Raw genomic sequence first — 21,548 nt, 5'->3', positions numbered from 1 at the left:
TCAGTGGCATTAAGGACATTCACAGTGTTGTGTAATCATCACCGCCGTCCACCCCCAGAACTTTTTCATCATCTCAAACTGAAACTCTGCGCACATTAAATAATAACCCCCCATTCTTCCTATTCCCCAGCCCCTGGCAACCACACTTCTACTTTTTGTCTCTATGAATTTGACTATTTTAGGTTCATCATATTGGTAGAATCATACAATATTTGCCCTTTTGTGTCTGGCTTATTTCACCAAGCTCACTGTCCTCAAGGTTCATCCATGTTGTAGCATGGGTCAGAATTTCCTTCCTTTTTAAGGCTGAATAATATTCCATTGTATGCATATACCCCACTTTGTCAATTCATTCATTCATCAATGGACATGTGAGTTGTTTCCTCCTTTTGGTGATCATGAATAATGCAGCTATCAACACTGGTGTAAAACATCTGAATCCCTGCTTCTGACTCTTTTGGGTACATGCTCAGAAGTGGAATTGCTGAATCAAATGATAATTCTATAATTTTTTGAGGAGCTCCATTCTGTTTTCCACAGTGGCTACACTATTTAACATTTCAGTAATCCACAAGGCTTCCAATGTCTCCACAGTTTCCCCAATACTTTTTTTTCTATAATAGTCATCCTAATAAGTATGAAGTGGTATCTCATTGTGATTTTGATTTTATACACCTATTTTTAAATAGGTACAATGAAATCATTCTAGTTAAAGTTGAAAAATGAAACCAAATAATATAAAATTTCTAAATTAGCAGAATTTAGTTTGAAGACAAACATCAGAAATACCCACAATGTCCATCACTTAAGTTGGGTCATGAGGTAAGAATGCCTTTAACAATTTCTTATAGTAAAAATTTACTTATTAGTTTGTTATACACTTCTCTGAATCATGGAATGATTTTTTTCAATAGTTTTTATCAAATACATTTGCAAAGTGGAACTACTGAATCAGAAATAACCAAAATTAAACAGACATCATCCATACTTTTTAAAGATATTGCTTTCTAAAACAGATGAAATCTACAGTGTTGTAATTATTCACAGTACATGATGTCTGTAAAGTCTTAAATACTGCAAAATGCAAAAAAAAAAAAAGGCACATGTGAAAAGGAAAATGTTACATACACAAATAAAATGCAGATCGTTTTCCGTTGCATAATACCAACATTTATAAATGGGATGGGAAAGGTTAAAAAAAAAAGAAAGAATTCATTAGGGGTTCTGGGGAGGAGGCTGAACTTAGGAAGTTCTTGAGAAAGAGGGTAATTAACATTGATTGGGCGAGGTCTCTTAAATGACATGAACGTATAGGCAGAAGTACAGGATACTGCCAGGAAGTAAACTAATAATTACACAACAAACAGACCACAAGATGAGAATGGATAAATGAGAGGTGTGTACAAACAAGTGAGCTCAGCTCATCATTCACTGTCTAAATACTGAACACTCGCTATGTGCCAGTTCTGAGCTAACTGCTGTGGACACAGGAGGGGCTGGAAAGGGGCACAGCTGATGGAAGAGGCCACCAGGAGATTCCTGAAACAGTGCGAACAGAGGACCAGCCCTGGAACTGTGGACATGACAGTGGAGAGCAGAGGTGTATTCCAGAGATCTGCAGGTGGTGACCCCAACAACCACAGAAGGTGGACTGCTTTGGAACACCCCTTGGCTTTGGCTTGTGCAGCTTGATGGGCACTGTCCTCAAAGACAGGACACACCAGGGCAGAAAAGTCTGGTGGGAGATGATCCCAAATCTGACTCTGGATGTTTTCTGTCTGAGATGTCCCAGAAAATGCCATGTAGTCAGTGAACTTGCTGGTCTTGAGCTCAAAGAAAACAGCACTGAGATATAAATTTGAGAGTCTGTAACATACTAACAGAATCAAGCCCTGTGCATGAATCCGATGACCTGCGGAGAGGGCTTAAAGACTGAGAAGAGAAGGGGCCCGGCCTCAGACTTGAGGTCCCCTCACATTTTAAGGGCTGGAGACAAGATGAAGGGTAGTAAAAGAGGTGAGAAAGAAAATCTGGTATGCTCTGCTTTTGTTGAGTCTTGTAATAGTTTGGAGAGGCATTTACAAGGCAAAGCTATGTGTTTGGAAGTACCTGAATTAGGCTTACAGTATTATACAGGGCATATGAGAAGGAAATTGAGTGGTCTCTTTCACAATAAAAAGTAAAATAAAGAAGCAAAGACATGGCAGGCAGCGACTATGTGGGTAGACAGGAGAGGGCGGGGGGCAGCAGGGGTGAGGAACTAAGGGGGGAGTGGTGGGGGGAGTTCGGGGGAGAGGGAAGAAAGGGTGGGGAGAGGAGAGAGAGACAGGGAGGGGCAAAGGGGAGGAAGGAAAATCTCTGGGTAGATTAGGAAAAACCATCGGAGAGCCAGGGTTACATGGCTTGGCCAGTTCCTCCACAGAAGAACTAATTCCCCTGGTCCCTAAACCACAGACAGAGTGAGAGAATTATATGTTACCCCCAAAGCAGCTAGAAGCTTCCTTATGGCTTATTTTGCCAGTCTACACCAGCCTGTTATCTGTCTGTAAAACAGGTGCAAGTGGTGAAGACCTAGAGAAGTGTGTGCATGTGGGTGTGGGTGTGGGTGTGGGTATGGGTATGGGTATGGGTGTGTGTGAATCTTGTCTGCCTCTTCAATTGAAATAGGGGCTTTGCCAAGATGTGAGGTTGGCATTCAATTGTCTGCTGAATGAATAAATATAAGACTAATGGTTCTTTTGCTTAGAAAGATTATTGTTCTGTTTTCAGTGCTTTATTAATGAAAAAGCAATTTTTAAAATCTTAAAAACCTAGATTCTTATGGCTAATCTCAGACATCAGATGTTTCCCGGTATGGATCAGAGCCACTGCACTGAAGACAAATTAAAAATCATGAGAAGAAAGTACTAATATATTTCAAATCCCAAAGATAGAATAGCCAATAAGCTGGGATAAGAGATCCTAAGTTTACTGATAAGTAAAACAACGGGGAACGGTTATAGGGGAAAATCTACCTTGTCTTCCCCCAAATTAGTTCGGGTGACCCTCCCACTTGCCCCCAATGCTGTATTTATCTCAGTATAGTTTAACTGTCCTCTTTTTTGTCTCTCCGCTTAGTAAACCATAAGTCCCTCATGACTAGGACCTCATCTCACTCCCACTGTGTGCAGCACCTAGCACAGTGCTAGGACAGAATGCTACCCCCTGCATGCTTGCTTACCGGACACATGATCCCGCAGGTATGAACAAATGACAACATCTACCTGGGAGCCCACAGCAGGCTCTTGGAATACGGCTACAAGTGGGTAGATTTCTATGCAAGGGAAATTCAGCAGGAGTGTAATGGGTATTCTGCTAGTAAGATCACCACAAATAATGGCATCAGGAAAGAAAACTGCATTGACAAAGGTGGAGTGAATTAAAGGTGAAACTGAGTCCTGGGTTTGTGAGACAGGTGCAGTGGTGAATGATGAAAGTCTACCTGGAGGCAGCAGCTCCAGGTTAGAAAGAGTCCACTCTGCTGTGCCAAGCACGCAAAGTCAAAAAGACCTTCAAATAAGGCCCAGAAGTCATGAAACATGTATTCTAATTGCACTATAAGGACCTTTGTGGCAGTTTCCATATATCTTTTATGGAGCAATGATAGCATTTGGTTGTGACAACTATTGGTGAAAAAAAATAGATCACTTAACAGAGCACAATAACCTTATCAATTTTTAGAGATTGTCATTTTTAATGGCACTTATTATATTAAATTTGAGCAGAAAGAGTAAACTAATGTTTTAGATCATGATTTTTATTTGTGTGAAAACTGTAACTCTCCAGAGAAAAATCTGGGTAAGCCAAGCAGAATTTCAGCTGGGCACTGACCTTGGAACCCTAGATTGCATATTTTACAAAGACTGATAATGAACTCTTCTCATTCTCTACCAAGGAGAGAATCAAAAAATGTACAATAAAATTATACTGAGAGCAGAAAACTGAGGATGAACGTAAGTCACCAGATATTTATTTATTTGTTTGTTTATTTATTTATTTCGACAGCTCATTGGTACAGGCATTGAACTCTGGACCTTGGTGTCATCAGCACCATAGTCTAACCAACTGAGTTGACCGGCCAGCCCCAGATCTTTAGATCAATAGAAAAAGGAGGCTGTGAGGCAATCTTCATCCAGATCCTCAAGACTCTATTCCTTTATATATATATGAACTATCCAAACTCTCCAAGCTCTCCATTGAAATCGATTCTCACTTGCTCAGTGCAAAAAAGGCGGCTACTCAATTTTCTTCCAACTTACTTAAATTACCTCATTTGATAGATATTAATAAATACACCAGATAATATTTAAGATAATGTTTGGGAAAAAACCCAACAGTCATCTACCACATGTGATGTTCCACTAGGGCTAACTGAAGGAATTAGATATTACAGTACACCCCATAAGTGAGGGAGAGCAGTTGTTATGTTGGGAGATGAGACATTCATAATAAGCTCTACTTAATGGCATGTAATTTAGCAGAACCTGCCAGTAAAGCTGTATTCAAGGGTCAGTTGCAATTTCTTTAGTAAACTCTCACTTGGGAATTTTAATTCTCTGTCAAGTAAAATAATATACAATTGATTTTTGTAAACAGTATCCCTAGACCATAGCTAACAGAACACTCTTACTCAATTAAATTTTCAGATTTAAATTCGTAGGGACTTCCTAAAGAGTCTCTCTAGAAAACACAGGTTAATGAGCAATTATAGAGCTACAAAGAGTATGCAGTTGATAGCATATAACAAAACTGTTCAAAGGCATTTGGGGAAAAATCAAATGCAAACTCACAACATTAAGGATATATGTAAACAAAATCCCAATGATGCTGAAATTATTCCAAACCCATTTTAAAGAGTAATGCTAAGCTAATTAATTATTTGAATCCTTACAAGGTACGATTCCTTCTGAGTTTTAATCCTATTATAGCTGTTTGGTTTAGCTGATTAGAGCATGTTGCAATAAGGTTAAGGCCAAGACTGTGAGAAGAGTTGGTAGCTTCATTCCATTCCCAATCATACCTCAATTATAGACAGCTCTCTCATAAATGTACTATTTCAGGGTATGGGGATGGCCACTCAAACTCCCAGCATTAAACAATGCTCTATGATTGCCACTTCTGTAGCAAAAAAAAAGAAAGAAAGAATTTAAATTTTCTGTTTATAAAATTTCTGTATCTTTTACATTTGGACTCTTTTAGTACCTGATGCTATAAGATTTTCCAGTAGCCTAAAGTATACATTTATATTATAAATATAAGTTAATAAATTAATATAATATACAGTCTTTAAAACCTAAACAACTGCAATAACCTATTTACTAGTGTCTCTGGAGAAATCTTCATAAAATACATGCATGATTCTGTCAATATCCTGTTGTTATGGGTTGAACTGTGTCCCCTCAAAATTCATGTTAAAGTCCTAATCCCTGGTACCTCAGAATGTGACCTTATTTGGAGACAGGGTCTTTCCAGAAGTAATCAAGTTAAAATGTTAAGGAGGATCCTAATCCAATATGATTGGGTTCCTAACATACAGGGGAAATTTGGCGACAGACATGCATACGGAACATGCATGAGCATGAATGTGGCATCTGCAAGCCAAAGAGAGAGGCCTGGGACAGATCTTTCCCATACAGCCCTCAGAAGGAACCAATTCTGCCAGCACCTTCATTTTGGACATCCGGCCCTAAGAACTGTGAGACAAATTTCTCTTTTTTAAGCCACGCAGTTTGTGATATTTTGTTATGGCAGCCCTAGTAAACTAATATACCTGTCTTAAAACCTTTGACGGCTACCTATTGCCAAAAGCAAACTGGCAATCCACAGGCTGGATGTAGCTCACAGACAGATTTTATTTGGCTTGACGACTCTTTTCAAAAATCTGAGCTAACGTTAAACAATTGGGAACTCTCATAAGTAAGTCTGGGCTTCCAGTTTCTCTTTGAATACTGGAAGACCCCAGCTCCACATTTCTACATGGCAAGGACTGGCCACTAAGTAAATTTCAGGCATTACTGAGTGTACACGCATACACACATGCATTAACATATACTTAGCATTTGCCACCAGGAACAACTCTGTCTTCCCTGTGCCCTATAAGAGCAGGCCTTTGCAGCCCAGGAAATGGTTCTAGTCATCTACCTAAAGAGGTATCAGCAGAAGAGAAAGAACAGATCAGCACAGTGTGCAGAAAAGAGTAAACACAGCAGGCCTGAGACTGCTATTGTTAGAAAAGACCTGTTTCCAAAGCTGACTCTTGGGTGACATCTGGAAACTTGGATTTCAGGAAGGTACCCCACATTCCTAGAACAGCTGAGTGGCTCACTGTGCCTAAACTGTTGGTACAAACAGCGTGGTTTATGCTGAACCTGCTTTCCTTCTGGAGTCTGGAATTCTGGTATGTGCTAAGCAGAGGATGTCTATGTGACCAACCCTCAATAAAAACCTTGGGTGCTGAGTCTCTAATGGGCTTTGCTGGTAGACTACATTTTACAAGTATTGTCACAACTCATTACTGGGGGATCAAGTGTGTCCCATATGGCTCCATTGGGAGAGGACCCTTGGAAGCGTGCACTGCTTTGCTCCAGACTTTGCCCCATTCCCCCTCCGTCTTTGCTAATTTTGTTTTGTATCCTGCCACTGTTGTAAGTCATAGCTGTATGACGATATGAGGAGTCTTTTGAGTCCACCTAGTGAATCGTCAAACCTGGCCTGGTCTTGGGGAACCCCTAATATACACAGTATTTTACAAATTGCATGTTGCACCCTATTTGTGGGTTCTTAAACAAGTATACAGCATTATGAAGAGCATCTGCAAAAAAATGAAATAGATGGAAAAGAGTTAAAAAAAAAAAAAAAAAGCCTTAGATCTAGTAAGTTGAAATATTAGTTTGTGAAATCTTGGGAAGGGGTACATGCATTGAAATTGACATAATTTGTATTTTTTACTTTGAGCTGAGTCAAAAAATATTAAAATCATTGCCTTAGACTCTTCTGAATTTTGGATAACTGAATCTCCTGCCCATACCTGCTTTTGAACTGGCATGACCATGGCAATTCTTAGACTCCCTATCACCGAATTTAGATCATTTGAGACTCCATCACCTCCTCTTATTTGCTAGCAATTAGAGAAGCAACTGAAGGAGATATTTGAACTCATCACTGAATAGATGCCATTTGAATAACAGTGTTTGAATTCCTTAGAAACTATTAAAGTGACCCAAAAAGGGGTCTTTGAGGGTTAGAAGCAATTGATTCCACAGTCACTTCAACATCACAGCACAAGCCTCAGGGAAGGCCTTTGGGGGCTGCAATCCAGAAGCTGAGTGGCAGGCACTGATGGCTGCAGCAACGACGGGCGCTGCAGGGCCACCCCAGGTGAGACCCAACTCAGCTGGACATGATGTTCATTCCTGACCTGCTGATGTAACGAGTACTCTCTCTAGTTAAAAGAAATATACCATCTAAGGAGGTGGAGCATAACTCCCCACTCCCTAAGTGTGAGCTGCACATAGTGACTTTATTCCAAAAAGCACAATATGGAAAGGGAAGAAAAAGAGTAACTTTATAGTAAAGAAATCTGACAAACACTATCTAGGCCACGTGATTAGGGTTACTATCAATGTTTAAAAGTTGTGGTAATCACTCCTATTCAACATAGTGTTGGAAGTACTAGCCAGAGCAATCAGAGAAGAGAAGGAAATAAAGGGCATCCAGATTGGAAAAGATGAAGTCAAACTGTCCCTGTTTGCAGATGACATGATCCTATATATCGAACAGCCTAAAACCTCTACAAAAAAACTGTTGGAATTGATAAATGATTTCAGCACAGTAGCAGGATACAAAATCAACACACAAAAATCAGTAGCATTTCTTTTCTCCAATAGTGAACATGCAGAACGAGAAATCAAGAAAGCCTGCTCATTTACAATAGCCACCAAAAAAATAAAATACTTAGGAATTGAGTTAACCAAGGAGGTGAAAAATCTCTATAATGAGAACTACAAACCACTGCTGAGAGAAATTAGAGAGGATACAAGAAGATGGAAAGATATCCCATGCTCTTGGATTGGAAGAATCAACATAGTGAAAATGTCCATACTACCCAAAGTGATATACAAATTCAATGCAATCCCCATCAAAATTCCAAAGACATTTTTCTCAGAAATGGAAAAAACTATCCAGTCATTTATATGGAACAATAAAAGACCACGCATAGCCAAAGCAATGCTGAGCAAAAAAAATAAAGCTGGAGGCATAACACTACCTGACTTTAAGCTATACTACAAAGCTATAATAACCAAAACAGTATGGTACTGGCATAAAAACAGACACACTGACCAATGGAATAGAATAGAGAATCCAGAAATCAACCCACACACTTACTGCCATCTGATCTTTGACAAAGGCACCAAGCCTATTCACTGGGGAAGGGACTGCCTCTTCAGCAAATGGTGCTGGGATAACTGGATATCCTTATGCAGGAGAATGAAACTAGATCCATACCTCTCACCGTATACTAAAATCAACTCAAAATGGATTAAGGATTTAAATATACACCCTGAAACAATAAAACTTCTTAAAGAAAACATAGGAGAAACACTTCAGGAAATAGGACTGGACACAGACTTCATGAATACGACCCCAAAAGCAGGGGCAACCAAAGGAAAAATAAACAAATGGGATTATATCAAACTAAAAAGCTTCTGCACAGCAAAAGAAACAATTAACAGAGTTAAAAGACAACCAACAGAGTGGGAGAAAATATTTGCAAAATATACATCTGACAAAGGATTAATATCCAGAATATATAAGGAACTCAAACAACTTTACAAGAAAAAAACAAGCAACCCAATTAAAAAATGGGCAAAAGAGCTAAGTAGGCATTTCTCTAAGGAAGATATACAAAGGGCCAACAGACATATGAAAAAATGCTCAACATCACTCAGCATCCGGGAAATGCAAATCAAAACCACATTGAGATACCATCTAACCCCAGTTAGGATGGCTAAAATCCAAAAGACTATGAACGATAAATGCTGGCGAGGTTGCAGAGAAAAAGGAACTCTCATACATTGTTGGTGGGACTGCAAAATGGTGCAGCCTCTATGGAAAATGGTATGGAGGTTCCTCAAACAATTGCAGATAGATCTACCATACGACCCAGCTATCCCACTGTTGGGAATATACTCAGAGGAATGGAAATCATCAAGTCGAAGGCATACCTGTTCCCCAATGTTCATCGCAGCACTCTTTACAATAGCCAAGAGTTGGAACCAGCCCAAATGTCCATCATCAGATGAGTGGATACGGAAAATGTGGTACATCTACACAATGGAATACTACTCAGCTATAAAAACGAATGAAATATTGCCATTTGCAACAACATGGATGGACCTCGAGAGAATTATATTAAGTGAAACAAGTCAGGCACAGAAAGAGAAATACCACATGTTCTCACTTATTGGTGGGAGCTAAAAATTAATATATAAATTCACACACACACACACAAAACCCGGGGGGGCGGGAAGAAGATATAACAACCACAATTACTTGAAGTTGATACGACAAGCAAACAGAAAGGACATTGTTGGGGGGGAGGGGGAAAGGGAGAAGGGAGGGAGGTTTTGGTGATGGGGAGCAATAATCAGCCAAAATGTATATCGACAAAATAAAATTTAAAAAAAAAAAAGTTAATACTGAACTATAAAAAAAAATAAAATAAATAAAATAAAATAAAAGTTGTGGTAATCATATGTACCTTTAATATGATGTGATGAAAATGGTATTTTAACTGTGGTTTTCTTTCATAAAACATATAATCCAAGTCCATGAGAAAAACATGGGACAAATCCCAATTGAAGGACATTCTATGAAACACCTAACAGTATGCCCCAAACTGTCAAGATCATTAAAAACAAGGCAAGTCTGAGATCAAACTATCACAGCCAAGGGCACATGACAACTAAATGTAATGTGATGTCCAGGATGGGATCCAGGAAAAGAAAAAGGACACTGAATAAAACTAAGGAAATCTAAATAATGAATGAACTTGGATTAATAATAACATATCAATATCAGTTCATTAATTGTAACAAATATATCACATTATTATAAGATGGTAATACTACACATTATATAATATGATATAACATTATAGATATATAATATATAATATGATATAACATTAGAGATGTTAATAATAAACTGGACAGAAACTGTCCTATTTGCACAATTTTTCTGTAAATCTAAAACTTTTCTAAAATAAAAGGCTTATTTAAAAAAATACATGTATGAAAATGAAAGCACAATATATCAAAAATTTATGCAATGCAATGCAGCTAAAACTTAGAGGGAAACGCTTAAGTGCAGATGTCTGTGTTAAAAAAGAAGAAAGATCTCGAAACAATAACCTAACCTTGTATGTTTGGTAATTAGAAGACAAAGAGCCAACTAAAATGAAAGCAAGTAGAAGGAAGGAAGTAATAAAGATTAAAGTGGAAATAAATAAAATAGAGAATAAGAAAACAGAAAAAAATCAATGAAAACAAAAGTTAGTTCTTTGGAAAAATCAACAAAATTGGCAAACCTTTAGCCAGACCAACCAAGAGAAAGAGTGAGAAGACTTAAATTAATGAAATCAGAAACAAAGAGTGGACATAACAGACTACAGAAATACAAAGACACATAAGGGAATAAATACTATGAACAACTGTCTGCCAATGAATTAACTTAGATGAAATACGCAAATTCTTAGAAAGACACAAACTACCAAGGCAGACTCAAGAAGAGATAACCTAAGCAAAGAGATTGAATTGGTAATATAAAAACTTCCAACAAAGAAAAACCCTGGTGAAGATGGCTACCATGGTAAATTGTATCAAACATTTAAATAAGTGTTTACCATACATAAGACACAGGGTGGTTTATCAGGCATGAAGCCGACCCGAACATGAGTATTCACAACAAACGTTAATACCTTGATCAAATGTAGCACATCCAAGTCAAATCATGTCTAGCCAACATGCATATCCCCTCCAACGTTGGTTGCTTGACTACCAAGCTTCGAGAAACCAGCAACCCACTCAGGAAGTGTTCCTCTCCTTGCTCCGGACCCATGAACCTTGGGGGTTTCTAGCCTGAAACTATATCTGGCATCTGGTTCTTACTTCAGGGCCATGGCGTTAAGATCATCCACTCGTTCCACTTAAATAAGACATCTCAATGAACTAATGACTAGTCAGCCCATGATCACACATAACTGGTTGGGGGGGTGCCGGGGCTCAGCATTGGCCTAGGGAGGCCTCGACACAGTCAAATCCGCTGTAGCTGGACTTTGAATCAATGTTTACCTCTCACATGCCAACCATAAGGTGCTAATTCATTCATGCCTGTAGGACATAACACACGAAAGGTGCATGCAACCCAGGTGCACACAACCCACGTGACTAGCCCTGGTTAAGTCCACAACCCCCCCCCCCAATCTTAGCAGACTATGGGTTTTTATTTCCTCCTGCCAAACCCCAAAAACAAGAGATACACCCACCCATCAACTGGAGATGCCCACAGCAACGCCCCAACCCAACAGACCTCAACCAAAACAAGCCCCTCAATTTAATTATAAACTCATCTAGAAATGGGTTTCAGCCCAACCCTCAAGTAAAGCAAATTAATTTTTGCCCAAAATTTAGGCTTAATGGGCTGAAACCCAACCCTTTTTCTTATCAGGATTTTCAACCTCCCTCCCAATACTCACATAGCACCCAAATTCAAAAATTTAGCATCCAGCCGAAAATTAGTAGAGTTGATGTAGCTTAAACTACCAAAGCTAGGTACTGAAAATACCAGGATGAGTACCCAAACTCCATAAACATAGGTTTGGTCCTAGCCTTTTTACTAGTTACTAGTGAAGTTACACATGCAAGCATCTGAACTCCCAATGAAAACACCCTCTAAGTCAACAACAACCAAAAGGAGTAGACTTCAAGCATGCCAACCAGGCAGCTCATGACACCTCGCCTAGCCACACCCCCATGGGACACAGCAGTGATAAAAATTTAGCAATGAACAAAAGTTTGACTAAGTTACGCTAATCTAGGATTGGTAAATTTCGTGCCAGCCACCATGGTCATACGATTAATCCGAACAAATAAAACTCAGTGTAAAGCGTGCTTATGGATGCAAACAACAAATAAAGTTAAACCATGTCCAAACCTTCACAAACCTTTAAAAAAACAGAAGTGGAAGGAATACTTCCCAACTCAATCTATAAGGCCAGTGTTACTGTGATATCAAAACCAAAGATGTCACAAGAAAACCACAGACCAATATTTCTTACAAATACAGATGCAAAAATCCTCAACAAAATACTAGCAAACTGAGTCCAACAACATATAAAAAGGAATCACACACCACAACCAAGTAGGATTTATCCCAGCAATTCAAGGGTGCTTTAACGTATTTATAGAATAAAAGACAAAAGCCACATGATCAATCTCAGTAAATTTTTTAAAAAGCATTTGACAGAATCTAATCCCCTTCAAAATAAAAACACTCCACATATTAGGAATACAGGGGAACTTCTTCAATCTGATAAAGTTCATCTCTAAAAAAAACCACAGCTAACATCTTATTTAATGGAGAAAAATTGAAAGCTTTCCCCCTAAGATCAATAAGAAGACAAGGATGTATCCTCTTGCCACCTCTAGTCAACACTGTACAGAAGGTAGTAACCAGGGCACCCAGGTGAGAAAAAGAAATAAAAGGCATCCAGCTAACTCTATTTGCACAACAGGATCTTGCATATATAATATTCCAAAGACTCTACTAAAAACCATTAGAACAATAAATAAATTCCGCAATGTGGCAGGATATAAGATCAATCTACAAAAATCAATTGTACTCCTATACACCATCAATAAAACACCAAAAATGAAATTTGAAAAATTTTCATTTATAACAACATGAAAAGGATTAAATATCAAGAAATAAATTTAACAAAAAAGTGTAAGGCATGTACACTGAAATCCTTGCACACTGAAATCTACAGAATCATCAAACGAATTAAAGAAAATACAAACAAATGGAAAGACACCCCATGCATATGGATTGGAAGACTTACTATTAAGACTGCAATACTCCCCAAATTGATTTAAATATTCAATGCAATCCCTATCAAAATCTCAGCTGGTTTATTTTTATTTGGGGGAGGGAGGGAGCAGAAGTTGACAAGCTAATTCTAAAATTCATTAGGAAATGCAAGGACCACAGAACAGCCAAAACAACATAGAAAGGGAAGAACAAAAAAGACTCATACTTTCTGATTTCAACCATAAATCTATGGTAATCAGTAATCAAGACAGTGTCATCTTGAATAAAGAATGTACATATAGATCAATGGAATAAAATTGAAAATCCAGAAATAGACCTTTGCCTTTATGGTTAAGTGACTTTTGACAAGGATGTCAAGATAGTCCAATTGGGAAAGGGATACCCTCTTCAATAAATGATCCTGAGACAACTGGACATCCAAATTCAAAAGAATGAATTTGGATCTCTCACAAAAATTAGCTCATAATGGATGACAGACCTAAATGCAGAAGCTAAAATTAAAACTCCTGAGGGAAAATATAGAGGTAAATCACCATGAACATAGATTATGAAATGGTTTCTTAGCTAAAACACCAAAAGCACAAGTAACAAAAGAAAAAAATAACTGGGCTTCATGAAATGAAAACCTATGCTGGAAATGATTCCATTACAAAAGTGAAAGGACAGCACAGAGAACAGGAGAAAATATTAGTGATTCACATACCTGACAAGGGATTTGTATCGAGAATATATAAAGAACTCTTACAATTCAATAACAAAACAAAAAAAAATTTTTTTTAAATGGGCGAAGAATCTGAATAGACATTACTAAAAAAAAAAAAAAACCCCTGCAAATGGCCAATAAAATGAAAAGATGATCAAAATCATTAATCATCAGGGAAATGCAAATCAAAAGTACAGTAAAGTAACACTTCACACCCACTAGAGTGGTTAAAATAAAAAAGAAAAACAATAACAGTGTTGATGAGTATGTGATATGGAGAAATTGGAAATCTCTTAACATTGCCAATGGGAATGTAAAATGGTACAGCCTCTATGGAAAACACTCTGTTCCTCAAAAAGTTAAACAGAGAGTTACCATATGACCCAGCAATTCCACTCCTAGATATATACTATGAGAAATGAAAACATGCCCACACAAAAACTTATACACAAATGTTAACAGCAGCATTATTCATAATAGCTAAAAAGTAGAAACAACCTAAATGTCCATTAACTGATGAATTTTAAAAATGTAGTATAATTATACAATGGAATATTATTTGGCAATAAAAAAGAATGAAATATAGGCTACAATATGGATGGACTTGGAAACCATTATGCAGGTGAAAAAAGCCAGTCACAAACGATCAAACATGATTCCACTTATATGAAATGTCCAGAATAGGCAAATCCATAGAGACAAGAAATAGATTAGCTGTTGCCTGGGCCTGCGGTAGAGGATGGGGAGAAGGGGTATCTTTATGGGGTGTTGAAAACATTCTGAAATTAGGCTGCGGTGATGGTTGCACAATACAGTCAATCATGTGCTGCATAATGATGTTTCAGTCAGCAAAGGACCACATAATGTGACAGTGGTCCCATAAGATTATAATGGAGCTGAGAAATTCCATTTAAAAAGTAAAAAAAAAAAACATAAATTTTTTAAAAAGATTACATTTTGTAATGATGAATATGCTAATTATTCTGATTTGATCTTCACATATTGTACATAAGTAATAGTCAACTCTGTACCCCACAAATATGTATAGTTGATTGTTTCAATTAAAAAAAATAAACCACATTAGAAAATGGAAAAAAGCTTATAAATAAGGACACAAAAAAGAAAATATTTTTGTACAGCCATAAATGTGTTTGTGTTTTAAGCTAAGCGTTAAAAGTTTTAAAAAATTAAAAAGTTTATAAAGTAAAAAAGTTATAGTAGCTAAGGTTACCTTATTATTAAAGAAAGAAAAAAATTTTTTTATCAACTGCAGGTTTTGAACAGAGAGTGCAAAGGGAGAAAAATAATGGCTCAAAATAATGAGAAAACAAAGCTCCTATTACATCCGGGCCATGACTGATTGTTGTACAGGTGAACACCTGACCGCAAAGGAACTGAGCCAGTCAAAATTCTTTCCCTGTCCAAAATGTTAACTAAACACAAGAGATCGAGTTAGCCGGTGCGGGGCCTTAAAAGGAAGAGAAAGGTAGAGTTGGGGTTGGAGCAGCTACTTCCCTGCCACGCCCGATCTGAAGCAGTAAAATTCAACCTGCAAATTAATGCTGCAGACCCCAATGGGCCCCAGTTCTAGAGGACAAGGGATATATGGGAACACTCCAGGACCTTACAATAAATCTCCTTCTTCCTTGGCCTCTTGGTGGGGGTTTCACATCCTCACAACCAAAGATTCCCAGTTCAGACAGGCGGTGAGCTTACTTTTGTCATCCATGTACCCCACCCTACAACGGATGTCCGTTCCTGGTTCTAAGGGTCTCCCAGGTTGGGTAACTGCTGAGAGAAAGGACAGGCTGCACGGAGGGGCAATCAGATGCTATGGCCCTCCACACACCTCATCATTGCCCTTACGTAAAAAGGTAACATAACTCAGCAAGGTGCGATTCAATGTTCTTAACGCACTTTTTAAATTTCTTCACTTGTCAGTATCATTAGCAGAGTTTTTAGCATATCCTGCAATGCTAAAAAAACATACTTAGTGATACTTTGTTACTGCTACTTTGAGCTACGCAATCAATGCCTGCTTTGGGTTAACTAGGTTCTGCGTGTTGGAAGGTCCTGTGAGCTCTCTTAGCACAGCAGGCTGCAGTCTTGCTCCTTGTGGGCAGCAGAGTCAGCACTCACTGCTGTCCCTCCCCACCTCCTGCTGGGCGGCATGCCAAGATGCCAAACACACGCCCAGGAGAAATGCAGGGATTAGTTCATCTCTGCCAACTCTAGACCACACCTGCCCTGAATGGCTGCTTCTAACTCTAATGGACACAAGAGAAGGGAAGAGTCATCCTACAAGGGTCTCGCCCTGGGAATGCATCTGACTGACTGTTTGGACCACAGCCTGCAGGCTGACTGCAGCTAAGGCAGCGGTGGCAGCCGGAGATAGGTCTGCAGTGCCGCATCCACCATGAAGGACTCTAAAGCTGCTCCCCTCCAGGCTCACCCCAGCAAGACCCCAAAACCAACTAACATCCTGCTAAACCACCAGCTTACCTGGTAGGACAAGTGAAGACATCAGTAGTTACAATGAAAAATGCTAGTCTCATCTGTGGCTTCATCTGGTTTTCTTAACCTTCTTTTCCTTTCAACACAATTTCCCTACATAAAAATCTCAGCCCGGTTACCGTGATGTGTGTTTTTGTAAGAACTTGAAATCCTTTTGGGAAACAAAGCTGGGCAATACATTTGTCAATTAAGACATGAGACCTAATGATTACTCGAATGTCTGTTTTACCCTTTAGGCTTCAAGTTCAATGAGACAGAATGAACAAACGGATGAACGAATGGAATTAACAAGCAAACAGGTTTGCTGTTGAATTAGCCTGAGAGCACAAAGCTCTTAGTGTGGCAGAAATACAGAGTCCTTAGGTCACACAAAATTTCTATTAGACAATAATCTCTTCTCAGAAACAATAGGGAATGGTTTTCTGATCTCCAAGGTAGCTCATTCACAGGCAACACTAATTTCTTACCTGAGTTACACACATGTAAAAAGTCAGTGACAACAGGTTCCATTGTTAAATCTATTTCCCAAATGAGATTTGACATAAATAGTCCATAAAGTTTTAAGGATTTAAGTAAGAATACATTTTAATTTTTTCTCTTTAGTCTTAAAATGCAGATTACCTCCATGTTGTCTCTGAATATCTTACAGAAAATGTACACAAATATAACAAAACAGAAGCTAGCAATATACATATTCCTTCCTATACATGTATTCATACAGGATGCATACATTTATCACATCTTATAATGTCATTAAAATCTTTGTAGAGAAACAACAGCAGGAAACCAGGACATTAATAGCAGGTGGCCTTGATCCTTCTCATTCCTCCTTAGCCCAACTGTTTTACTTACCTGCATTTAACATTTCAGAATTTATTGATTTGGAATGTGATTTTGCTAATGACTTTAGGTGAGGACTGTGAAACAGATGTCACACCCTCTTTTGTGATATCCATACTCTATCTCCCCGAAAAAAAGACAACACTGAAGCTTGCACCATAGTTTCCCCAGGGTCACCTGGTAACGATTCCCTGCTTGCACCCCACTCCGGTGAACTACAGGAACGGGCCCAGGACCACCTGGTGAGGGGACAAGTGTGGTCATCCTGAAGGCACTCACCAGAGTGACAATGGCACATTCAGCGGTCAGCTGAGCAGCACTGAACAGCGTCCGAACAAACCGGTAAATTTGCTTCTGCTCTGGGTTGTGTTTGTCATAATCTGGTGGCACTTCGGATTTCTGGAGAAGGAAACATTTTCAGATGACTGGTCACCCAAAAGGACCAAGAGAGAAATAATTAAACAATCTCATGAAATGCAAGGAGGAGAATATTACCGAAAGAGGGTGAAGGTTTTCATCAAAAATATCTAAGAGCATCCTTCCATCTGGGTCCCTGGTTGGGGAAATAATAGAAAATGGAGCTTACTTTCTTATAGGAATAAGTATCATTCAAAATAAAACAAAAATAAATTTTGATTCAATTGTATTTCAAGAAACAATAGGCAGTGCTAAATGTAAGAGACACCACTGGTTATTCATGAATAATATTTTGTTTTTCTTGGACACAACATTTCATCATTTTTGTTTGAATAGTCCATGGAAATAAAGGTTATCAACCAAATTTAGTTGGATTAAGTAAAAATCTAGATTTTCATTTTCTGAGTTTTCAAATGAACCAAACCTAAGCAAATAACTTAAATTTCTTTTAATGTCTCATTTCTGAGCAAAGGCTGATGGATCTCTTTAAACCAACACCACATCGTAGTTGACAGGAAAGAAGTCTGAGGGTAAGAACCAACATTCCATGCACCTTTGAGGTCAGTTTGAAATGTTCACAACATGCAACTTGACTACTTCATTAATTAAGAGTTTCATAATTTTATATTGAAAAACAAAAGGTAACAAGTAGAAAGGCTGAATACAATAAACCTATAAAAGAATGGCTGATAAATGCTGGTAAAGTGGTGGCTTTCACTGTAAACCAGTGCCTTGGGCTGCTATGATCTGCAGCGACCATCTGCACCTCACCAGTGACAGCTCTTCTTTCGTCTGTTTTATGTAATTTGAGTTTTGCCTAAAAATTTTTCTTTAAAAAGCCAAATTGGGAAACATTGCTTTTGGATAATAGCATACAATTTCCATAGTTTGTGCTTTCAATGCCAGTTAGGCTTGAGAACATCAGAAGTCTACAGACCTGCCCCTAACACACACCTTTCATGGCAAACTCTACAATTGCTGCTTTATAAATACACTGTGCATAGAAATAAAAGAGAAAGAAAGAGCTTAACAAAACAGCTCAATTTTCATTCCTATATTGGCACAATGGTTACTGCTTCTAAAGCTCAGGGCATTCACACCCGTGCTCACTTGCACTTGCCTGCTCACCTGAACACAAGCAACAAAGATAAACCTGAGTGAAAGAAAGGTTTAACCTGACAGCAGAGTCTGAAAGCATAAAGACAAGTCCTCTGGGTGCACCAGGTTACACTTCCTCTGATAATAACCCTGGCCGGGCAGAATCAGCTGATTCCTTCAACTTACTTATAGCCTCTGAAAGACATTCCAGGTGCTGTGAAGCGTCCAGCATCCCACTTCCTCAAGCAACTGATCCCTGTTCAATTTTCCTGATGCATGAGAGCCCCTGAAAAGCCACCCAGCACTCTAGAGAAACATTCACCAAAAGTAATTCTAAAAACGAAAACACAGGTTAAGAATATAAAAGAGGATCAAGAATGGGAGCTAAAATGACTTGGGAAAAAAACTGAATCCTCTGAAAAGTGGAGTGTTTGGTTCACCTTCATTAAAAGCTGTGTATCCCAGCTGAATAGCACCATCTCTATCAAGCTAATGAATCAATCACCAGCTCCAAAGGTTTGTTTGCCCAGTATGACTTATCACAAAGTCTGCAGACAGCCATGCCTCCTCCTCCCTAGAGACCTAGATTATGCTTGTTTACAAATGCTCACTTTTTCACTTGGACTCTACCCACTTCCACTCACTTATGGCACAATTCATCACCATGAATCTAGGAGAACACTATGATTAAAGGTCTGAGTGGTAGATTGTTTGGGTTCAATTTCGAATTCCCCAATTTACTTGGTGCATAATCTTCAGCAAATTATTGAATCTCTCTGTGTCTAAGTTTATTTGTAAAATGGAGATAATAAGAACAGTTATCACCACATGGAGTTGTTATTAAAACTAAATGAGATAATGCATGTAAAGAACTGACCAGAATAGTCAGGGTAAGTGCTGAATAATGTTGGCTCATTATTATTAGCTACGTATGGCAAAGCTAACTTCGCAATCCACAATGGTTTAAGAACTGAGAAATCTCTAAAAGATGCTAATGAATAATTGGTTTGAAAGCACATCTGAGCTTCACTAGTAGTATTACATTGTTAGTTAAGGTTTAAATAAAAGTCTGAATTAGTACCACAGATATAAACAAGACAAAAATTTACATTTTTATTCTGGTTCAAGATTCAGAGTTCCAAAAGTACAGTTTGTAAGTTCTTAAATTTAAAATTCTCAAGCACCATAAAGAACCATGGATCACAATTTTGGTAATAGGTTATTAGGGAGAATGCCTTTCCAGGTGTTTGCTTCCAGATATTTGTGTTTTCCCAGAGAGCTGTACACTAGAAGCTCTGAACCACTTCACTGACTTCCCCTAACTCTCTCCTCTCTTTGTAAAGGTGGTGAAGGTGGTGTTGCTCCCACAGGCTGAGATCCATGCTTCACATGAGCTCAGCTTGTTCCCAAACTACTTCACGCCAGTTGTGCTCATTATACTCATATATATGACTGCAATGACAGTGGCTTTGTTCTTACGAAAACTAAGAAGAATGCTTTAGAAAGACCCAATAAAAGGAAATCACTACAAATAAATCTGCTGCAGATTAGCTGTGGTCCAAACCCGAAAGATTCTACACTGATTGTCCTGCAAATGTCTTTAAGTTCTCTCCCTGATGGGAGGAGGAAAGAAAATACCAACTTGGGAAGGATGAATTATAGGTGTAGATTATGAAAGAAAGACATTTTGGTACTCCAATCAATATCCATACTTGAAGCAAAAGTCTTGATACTGCATTAAAAAATTGGCAAATAAACGTATTCTTACATGTTTTATGTTGAAATAAATATTTAAGGTAGATTTCTTTTTGATCCCGTTTTAACTAACTTTTTAATTAAATAAACTATTGCCAGATATACTTATATTAGAGAGAGGGCTTCTACTACATTAAAACAATTTATGTCTAGATTTATACCAAAATTTTCTCTACTGAATTCAAACTATAAACATTTTTTATGTGAAAGTTGCACACACTAAATTTTTTAAATATTTTATAAAATACAGAATATTTAAACAAATTATACAGAAAACAAAGAATGAAGAAGAAGCTGAATATTATCAAGAAGTTTGTTCTGTTTTGCTGGTTTTAATCAAACTCCCGTTTGGCTTCCTCTGATTCAGAAGCAGCACTTACCTGAGAAGTCTGGTAAATTATAGTACCGTTAGAAAGTCTATGAAAATATGAATTAAGAACATAAAATTCAAAGGTTGAGGCAACTAGAATATAATAGGAAAAACATAATAGAAGAAAATGTGTGATATTTTTAAGCATAAAATTAATCATCCACATACCTGTTTTTGATGTGATAATATATTGCAAGAGCTACACTGTAAAATAAAAGGCAGGAGTTCAATGTTTCATAGCATATTCGAGACCTCATGTATTACCTGACATCAGTCTAAACATATTTAAATTTAAGTAAAATCCAAACAATCCATCTGAACAGTCCCATTTCATTCAGAATGCGATCAAGAAAATGCCCTCTTCCAAATAAATAAATCTGGCACTCATTCCCAGGAATTATTAAATCTTTTCTTGAAACAAGTGAACTTTAAGTGATAGTTAGAAACAAACTGCTCTTTCAATCAAAATTTTTATTTTTTACCAGAAAAATATTAAACAGAAATTTGATATTTTTATCTTAAATCAACAACCTACTGGCAACCTACCCAACTTATCCATTCACTTACTGAAATGACTTTTATTTGTAGACTACCTTAAAATTTTACCTTACATTTTAAAAGATTTGAATTTAATGAACAATTACATTCTCCTCCCCTGAATTTTTTCTTTTTTAAAATAATTTTTTCCGGCTAGAAAATACA

The 21,548-nt window shown here is 37.8% G+C and overlaps 1 protein-coding gene across 4 annotated transcripts in view; it reads right to left on the bottom strand.

Annotated features, from left to right (window-relative positions):
* The window catches only part of CCNY (cyclin Y), a 218,041-nt gene that overhangs the window by 19,334 nt on the left and 177,159 nt on the right, over positions 1-21,548 (bottom strand). For 2 of the 4 annotated variants that reach the window (XM_063098704.1, XM_063098702.1), the window contains exons 5-7: positions 21,015-21,050; positions 17,702-17,759; positions 17,486-17,605 (exon numbers count right to left, since the gene is read on the bottom strand). In XM_063098704.1, coding sequence (XP_062954774.1) covers positions 17,486-17,605; positions 17,702-17,759; positions 21,015-21,050 — 214 coding nt within the window. Of the gene's footprint in view, positions 1-17,485; positions 17,606-17,701; positions 17,760-18,907; positions 19,022-21,014; positions 21,051-21,548 lie in introns of those variants that run through there. The other 2 variants (XM_063098703.1, XM_063098701.1) reach the window with 2 other exon arrangements.

This window comes from Cynocephalus volans, chromosome 6 (genome assembly GCF_027409185.1).
Source record: "Cynocephalus volans isolate mCynVol1 chromosome 6, mCynVol1.pri, whole genome shotgun sequence".
NCBI classification, from domain to species: domain Eukaryota; kingdom Metazoa; phylum Chordata; class Mammalia; order Dermoptera; family Cynocephalidae; genus Cynocephalus; species Cynocephalus volans.
This window is presented reverse-complemented; position numbering and strand designations above follow the sequence as displayed.